Source organism: Ruditapes philippinarum, unplaced genomic scaffold, assembly GCF_026571515.1.
Source record: "Ruditapes philippinarum isolate M1 unplaced genomic scaffold, ASM2657151v2 ctg7089_1_1_1_1, whole genome shotgun sequence".
In the NCBI taxonomy this organism is placed as follows: domain Eukaryota; kingdom Metazoa; phylum Mollusca; class Bivalvia; order Venerida; family Veneridae; genus Ruditapes; species Ruditapes philippinarum.
In genome coordinates, this window is record NW_026863260.1 from 28,611 (window position 1) to 36,952 (window position 8,342).

Below are 8,342 nucleotides of genomic sequence, written 5' to 3' on the forward strand. Positions count from 1 at the left end.
GTAAAGTATAATTTGTTCTAAATTTTACAGGGAGCATTCTGGGCGTTGATGTTGTAAAATACTGTAAAGTATAGTTTGTTCTAAATTTTACAGGGAGCATTCTGGGCGTTGATGTTGTAACAGACTGTAAAGTATAATTTGTTCTTAATTTTACAGGGAGCATTCTGGGCGTTAATGTTGTTAAAGACCGTAAAGTATAGTTTGATCTAAATTTTACAGGGAGCATTCTGGGCGTTGATGTTGTAAAAGACTGTAAAGTATAGTTTGTTCTAAATTTTACAGGGAGCATTCTGGGCGTTGATGTTGTAAAAGACTGTAAAGTATAGTATGTTCTAATTTTACAGGGAGCATTCTGGGCGTTGATGTTGGCTTTTCTGAGTATAGTATGTTCTAATTTTACAGGGAGCATTCTGGGCGTTGATGTTGGCTTTTCTGACTGGTGTTATTCGGATGATCTTGGCATTTGTCTACTACAGTAGTGGAGGCTGTGGTAAAGATGACAATCGCCCTGCCATCTTGAAAAACTTTCATTACATGTATTTCTCGTTATTTATCACACTGTTGACTGGTGTTACGGCTATTGTCATCAGTTATTTTACCGGAAGACCTCATGAAAAATACGTAAGTAGTTTTAATTCTACTCTGATTGTCGTTTTAATCTTATAATTTTTAAGCTTGTCATTTTAGTTTTACTGTTTTTATTTATGGTAGTTTTTGTAACATTTTGGTATGCGTTTTTCAACTTAAATGGAGATTGTCATCATTTTACAGTTACAAAGTATCTAGATTCAGCGCCGGGTCGTTTTCAACTTAAATGAAGATTGTCAGCAAAGCCAATTAATGTGAACATCATTTCACTGTATTTACTTTTTAGAAATATATGCAAGTTCATTAACTTATGTTGATCAAGAAACCATAGTGACAATCCCTCAATAAATTACATAACAGCAAAACATCCTTAGACTTTGACAGTGATATCTCCAGTTAGCGTTAACATTCTTATGATATTTTTTGAAAACCGCAAAAGACACAGGTAAACGACACATAAAAATAGTTAACTGTATCGGCATGACCTTTCTTATATAATTTGTATGAACAACAAACTTGTACCTAGTACAATAAGTGTCAAATTTGCTTCACCAGCAGAATTAACTGTTTCAGGGATGTGGCAAACCTCATAAAAACGCTATATTCTATAAACCACATTGCAGAAGTCTAAATGCCGTGACATTGATAAATAATGTGGGTTAATTGCTTTCTCGTGTCTGTTGTTTTGCTCGAATTGTCAATCTTATTGCTTTTTCATAATATCAATATATCAGTATTTTTTTACACTTGAGACTAAATTCTTATTAATTACAATTTACCTGTTTAATATATCTTGATTAAAACGTAATGTTTAAGTTCATTTTCATCTTTATATATGTAAATAAGTTTATGTAAAATTTATGAACAGTTTTGTGTCTAAAAATACGAATGAATTTGTATGCTAATGTTTAAGTCGTCTTAGGGAATCCATGTACATACATTTAAATAGCGTTATATGCCATAGCTAATATGCTCGTAATTGGCAAAAGTACACAGAAAACAAATGTTTTACATAATAATTGTATAACTCACATCAAACTGTAGGAAACTATTTTTTTTATAAATAATCATATCTAATTCTTTTTAACCTTAGTACATGATTTCATATGGCATGTTAAAACGATTCAAAAGTAATTATTCAACGTTTTCATATATTTTTTTATATATTTACGTTTTTATTTCCATCAAGTATTATAAATATGCATTAATTTGATCAAATCTCTTGCCAGCTCATTGCTGTTTGTTAAATATTAACGTAAAGTATGTATAAATGTTTTATCACAAACTTAAAAAGATACACAACTTTTATAAAACAAACATTTTTTTCTTGTTAAGTTGACACGTACGACATTTTGGACGAGGAAATCGGCTCCGTATATAGAAGAGACAGAACCTGACAAACTAGATAAAGATAAGGAGAATGGTTTCACAAATCTTGCAGCAACAGGTGATAATAACATGCACGTGTTCTCCGTGGAGGAAAAACATCACTACAGGGACCCGAAACTTGATGAACCAGAAGAAGATAAAGGTTCGACACCTATATTATATCTAAATTTCTAGAGGCAGACAAATTAAAATTAGAACTTGAATTTCAGTTTAAATCCTGCCGGTATCAATCATTAACTAGCACTTTTCGAGTTTCTTACTTCTGAAAATCTCTCTTTTATTTTATTTGAGGAGCAAGCTTTTTATTAAACAGAAACACACAGTCTTTCAATGTATATAACGATTTACTATTGGATTTCTTATCCTTTTAATAGCATTATTAATATTTTAATTCTTGCTTTGCAGAGATGCATTGCGCGGAAAAAGCGTTGAATTACGTTTGTGGAATCACGAACGAGGTCGACGAAGAAAAGGAAAGACAACTGCGGTTACACATGGAGAAAGTTGCGTGCCTTGAACAAAACAAATACGCCAAAATAGGCCTAAATATTGGTTTAGTGATAATTTTATCCCTCGGTGTTTTCTTGTATATATTTTGGTCCTTTTGGAAATATGAACCCTGAGCTCGGTGGTGTGTGTGTTAAAGTTGTATTTGACACAAATTATCATCAGTGTGTTAGTGTATTTGACAAAAATATAAAAACTCGTTTAATTAGAACTAGCTTAGTGGAGTTATAGAGAACTATTTATATTCTATATTTGAAAGTATGTAACATTGTAGAATTGTTATTTATCTCTTTAAAAAAACTCGCAACAAAAAATCACGATTAACTAGCACAATATGTTTAAATATGTATTAATATTGATATTAGATGATTGATATAAAATTATCGCAAAATACAAGTGTGACAATAAGACCTAATTAAAACTGCAATATCAGTTTTTTGACATTTTTGGAGTCCCCATATATAAATGATTGTTTTTTTTTTGTTGTTTTTTTCTCAAAAATCAAATTTTGTGTCGCTCACGTAAAGTGGTTATGGTCTTCATCCATTGGTGGAAAGTTGCAAAATTCGTCTTAATATGATAAAACAAAAGACAAATTCAGTCATTTCCTAACGTTTGACAGAACTAATTTTCAACATTAGATATTGCAGAGGCGGGCTGCATCATTAGCTTTCATGTTATTAACCTCTCAGGCCATGTTGCTTCATAGGAATGTTATTTTTTACATACATATCAAATGTACATATATATTATGTAGTTCTATTAAAGATAAGCTCGATAATTACGTTTGATGTTTTTTTTATTGTTATATTCTTTCCAAAATCATGCATGAATTTATAGCCCAATTTAGAATGTAAAATCATGTAAAATGAAAATGTAACATTAAAAAATGAATTTTAAGGAAGGACTTCACTTTTTTTACCCAGCTGTTGATTCATATATCAAGACAAACGTCTGCAGTGCATTACCTGGCCCAAAATTTGAAGATCAGGATCACAAATTAACAGCAAGTGTTGGAGCGACAGCGTGCTCGACTATTCCAATAGCTTGATAGTAAAGCAAGAGCGAACATAATGTAGAATTTTCTAAGTTCAGAAAGTCCTGAACCAAATTTGTTCTTAATGAATAAAAGAATATTGCCATCATCCTAGATTCTGTAAAACTTACAAATTCATCATTACATGTTGGCAAATAGTCGTTCGTAAACGTGAGGTTAATATAAACATTGTCAATTTCATTTCTATATGCACTATACAGTTATGACAGATTGTAATAGAAATTCAAAGCTTACTTGAACAAGATAATAGCACCCTCATAACAGAGACATTTTTTTCCAGGAAATTCAATCAAAGAATTTTTCTATGTGATTCAATCGAAGAATTTTTCTATGGAATTCAATCCATTTTATTAAAGGAATTCAGTCAAATAATTATTTTAAGGAATCCAAGCAAACAGTCATGAAACAGTGACGTGTTTAGAAGTAGCAGAACAGTTACAAAAAGAGGTTTTTAGAGGAGATTTCTTTATTCATCACAAATGCAAGTTGCATATTTTACATACATAACATAATAATTATGTAACACATAATATGCATTTATGACTCTAAACTTTCAAACTGTTAAGTAATAAATATGTTATCGAAATAAAAAATACATTCAATAACATATATTAAATAAAATAACCAAACATGTACATATATAAATAACTCTGAACATAAGAAACAAACATTATCACAGAAAATATGGACGTTTTAAAAAAAATAACAAAAAACTTTTCTATAAATGTTAATGCGAGTGTTTTAAAGTTTATTACATAAAAGACAACATTATTTCAATAAGTTGCATATTCATTATCCTAGAATTATTATCTAACATTTAACAGAAAGTAACCTTTATAAGATATACACTTTTCCGTTCAAATTTCACACATTTCAACAATGTTAGGCTTTATACTAGTATTATATGTGTTAATGTTGACTAAACTTCTAAAATAATTTAAAAGCCAAGTTATAGCTATAGGCTTTTACATTTAACATTTTAGCACATTTTATAATAACTTTGTTTATTTAACACATATATATATTGATATAAGTATTACTAATATATCATGTTTTAATGTTGACCTTAAATTCAGCATAGAACAAATTATGACAAAATTCTGCACTGATTTATTATATCTAAAAATCACAGTTTTTGTTATCACATTCATAAACACGTTTAACGATATCAGAAGATAGCTGTTTCATTTTCCAGTTCATACACTATCTTTATTTTTCAAAATCTTTTAAAATTTTCAAAGAATTATGACTTCAAAGAATTTTTCTACAGAATCCAGTCAAAATATTTTAAGGAATCCAATGAAAGAATTTTTCCATGGAATCCAATAAAATAATTTTCCCAAGGAATCAAGTAAAAGAATTTTTTCAAGGAATCCAATAAAAGAATTTTTCCAAGGAACGCAATTAAAGAACTTCTTTTCCAAGGAATCCAATCAAACAGTCTTAGAAATCAAAATTTTTTTTTTTCCAAAAATCCAGTAAAAAAAAATTTCCATTGAATCCAATAAAAGATTTTTTTCTGGGAATCCAGTCAAAGAATTTTTTCCAAATCATTCAATTAAGGTGTTGTAACTATATTAAAGTAAATAAATCTGTATTTGTGTTTAAGCCTCAGTAACATCCGGGGTCTGTGGTGGAGGTTTATAGAAAGGATCTTTAGGTAGCATGATATCTGTAATCTTCTGTAGTAACTCATGGCTGGATCGTACCTTGTTCTTCTGCAAAAAAATAATTAATTAAACAATAATTACTATTAACTAAAACTTAAAATTGTAAATAAAATCAAATGTTTGCTTTTTTTATCACAAATCAGAGCATAATCACTTTCAAAACATTATTCTGCATGTAACAGTGCTATACACTGGGTATTTAAAGAACCAAGGGGCCTATGCAATAAGAGCTAGGGACTGGTTCCCAGATTCCCTTGTATCTCATAGTTGTCTCTGGAGTCTGCTGAGGTAAGGACCCTACTGGAAATAAGTGCTTGCACTTTCGTAGGTTATCCTTGACTGACCGGTCTAAAGAAAATCGATCAATCAATCAATCAATTAGCAACTGTATGTTAGGTCCATGGCCTTTTTATTAAATATAAATATTTAAAATTCATAAATGTTTGCAATATGGTAAAATAAAGCAGCAGTGCAATGCTTGCAAGTTAAAGATTAAATGTCAAAATATAATAATACAAACAATCAAGAATATTACATTTTATATGTCAACTGTAGCATTATGTTGTAAACAATTATGCAGCATTGTAAACTGAAAGTTGTATATGTACATATAAATAAATATAATAAATAATAGTATAGTGATGAGACCAGCATGAAGTAATGTCGAAATATTGTCAAAAAGAAGACAGGCTTAAAAAGGGGTTAGCCTTTTAATTAGAGCCTAGAATCATACTTCAGGTATCGTTCAGATACTACATGTATTGTACAATATAGTCATCTGTTCTCAATGTGCTTGAAAGTAACAGAACAAGCAGGTTATTGCAGGATAGTTTTGCTAAGTTATAAGTTATGTGATAAGTTCACAAAGGGGAATAATTCAGTTAGAATTTATACCATAGTTATGACCCCCCAAAGAAATACATTGTGTAACATATGAAGTTTCAGCATAATACCTTTAGTGGTTAACAAGATATTATTAAAGTTGCTTGCAAAAATCTTAACACAGTGTTCTATGGACAGCATTGTGAGAAGTAAACACCACTTTTATTTGAATAGTCAATCTTAAGAACTAGTTCAATTTCTGCCTGCTCTGGTACTGTATAGATATAGACTTGGTTCTCGTTTGACTATAAAGAAAATAAAATTTGTTTGTTTGATTGGGTTTTACGTCACACCAACACAGTATAGGTCATTTGGCGAAGTTGCAGCTTTACTGGTGGAGGAAGACCTCAGATGCCCTTCCGTGCATTATTTCAGGCACGAACGGGCAACTGAGTAGAACCACTGACGTTCTGTAATCTAGCTGGATAGCTTCCTCACATGAAAGAATCCAAAAGTCCCTGTCGGGATTCGAACCCACAGCGGTGAGGGGCAAGCGATTTAAAGTCAACGACCTTAACCACTTGGCCACGGACGCCCCAGAAAATAAAATCAATCAAGCCCATGTTAACTTACCCCGACTAATAATCTCATAAGCCCTGTTCCGGTACTTTTGTTTTCCATACACAATGTTGTTTGATACTGCATGGCCTTCAGTAGGGCCTCAAGGCCTGTCTCACCAATCTTGTTTCCTGTAATATTTCAGACGTTCAATTTTATATATAGACGATTTTGAAAAATTGTGGGTTCAGTACAAAATTGATTTAAAACTTTGAATAAAATTATATTATAGCATACCCATGCCGCTTTTGCGACTCGGTAAAAATGCTATTGCACTGCCCTGCATATATTTTGACATGACGTCATTTTCGTTATAATACAAACATAGTGTAATGACACCCTATATGTTAGTGTTACACTATGAAAAAATTATCCTTTTTCACTTAACAGTTTTTATTTCGGGTACAAGATAAATAGAATACAGTTGACTTTCAATAAGTCAAAATCGCTTTACTCAAAATTCCGCGTTAGTCGAAGAATTTATAAAGTCCCGTCAAATATGGCTAATTATTACTAATTCATTCACATTATTTAAAATTTTGTGTATATTTCACTATGTTGCTGTGCTGACTCAATCAATCAATCAATCAATCAATTATTGATGTGTTTAATGACAGAAAAATCTTCTTCACAAAAACCAAACTTCTAGCATTAATGGCAGAGAAAGGCACATTTAAATCAGAAAAGAAGAGTTGTCACTTGATGTTTATCATTAACCAAAAATGTGCTTTATTAGTCATTCGACTCAGACCTACAAATATTAAGTAACAGAGCATTTATATGATTGAAATTAACATTAAAGTTGAATACATACGTGAGAGATTGAGGTTTATTAGAACCCTGTTACCGGCCACCCACAGTTGACCATCTATATAATCAGCACCTTCTAACAATGGGTTTATAAAGTCAGGACTGTCAGCTGGCTGAAATATAAACAGTTATAATAACAAGACTGTTCTGTTATAATACAAACTATGTTCAACTTTTATTTCACAACTCGATGTTTGCCAAAATTTGCATGAAAATTAAAAAAGATGTTCATAAACAAGCAATGTTTAATACAAGTATACAAATATCTACTGCTTGTTGTTAAATATTGTATTCCCAACCAAGGCATCATAGGGTACCTAATTACATGTATGTAATAACAAGAGGTGTCTGTTAGACAGTGGGCTAGACTATTCTCAGTGCTTGACAGTAAGTAAAGGGGCATAACTCTGTATAAAGGTGACTCAGAGTTGTGGGACCTGTGCACATCAAGTAAGATAATCATCTTGATAGATAAACAAAGAGAACAAGTGTGTGAAGTTTCAACCTATTCCCTTCAGTACTTTTTAAGATATTAATTCACATGCAAAAACTTAACCGAAGTGGGATGGCGAATCCTACACCTCCCCAAACACCAAAGTGAGGAAAACAGCTCTTCGTTAACCTAAAAATGGATGCTTAAATGTATGTGATGTATTGTCAAGATTAATCTGCATAGAAAAGAATGACATAATGTCACTTTAGAAGTTTAGTGCAGTAACAGGTTAAATCCTTCTAATTTTAAAAGAAGTCAACCAGTTATTGCACTAAGTTGATAACATAGTCACAACTGACATCAACTTACCTCAGTTTCTTGTGTAGGTTTCCCCCCTTTTTCTTTACCTTTCGCCTTATTACCTTTACCTTTAGCATCTGCGGCCAGG

At 31.3% G+C, this 8,342-nt stretch overlaps 1 protein-coding gene and 1 long non-coding RNA gene across 2 annotated transcripts; one reads left to right on the forward strand and one right to left on the reverse strand.

Moving 5' to 3' along the window:
- The first annotated feature begins 223 nt into the window (after positions 1-223).
- LOC132721642 (sodium/myo-inositol cotransporter 2-like) lies at positions 224-3,357 on the forward strand. Its single transcript, XM_060705972.1, has 3 exons — positions 224-621; positions 1,924-2,119; positions 2,383-3,357. The coding sequence occupies exons 1-3, from the start codon at positions 421-423 to the stop codon at positions 2,598-2,600; spliced, it is 615 nt and encodes a 204-aa protein (XP_060561955.1). The 5' UTR covers positions 224-420; the 3' UTR covers positions 2,601-3,357.
- Positions 3,358-4,167: 810 nt separating this feature from the next.
- Positions 4,168-7,576, reverse strand: LOC132721641 (uncharacterized). The gene is made up of 3 exons (XR_009624493.1): positions 7,466-7,576; positions 6,667-6,782; positions 4,168-5,259 (listed from the first exon to the last, which is right to left on the reverse strand). It is a non-coding gene; the product is annotated as an uncharacterized LOC132721641 (long non-coding RNA).
- Positions 7,577-8,342: the final 766 nt, after the last annotated feature.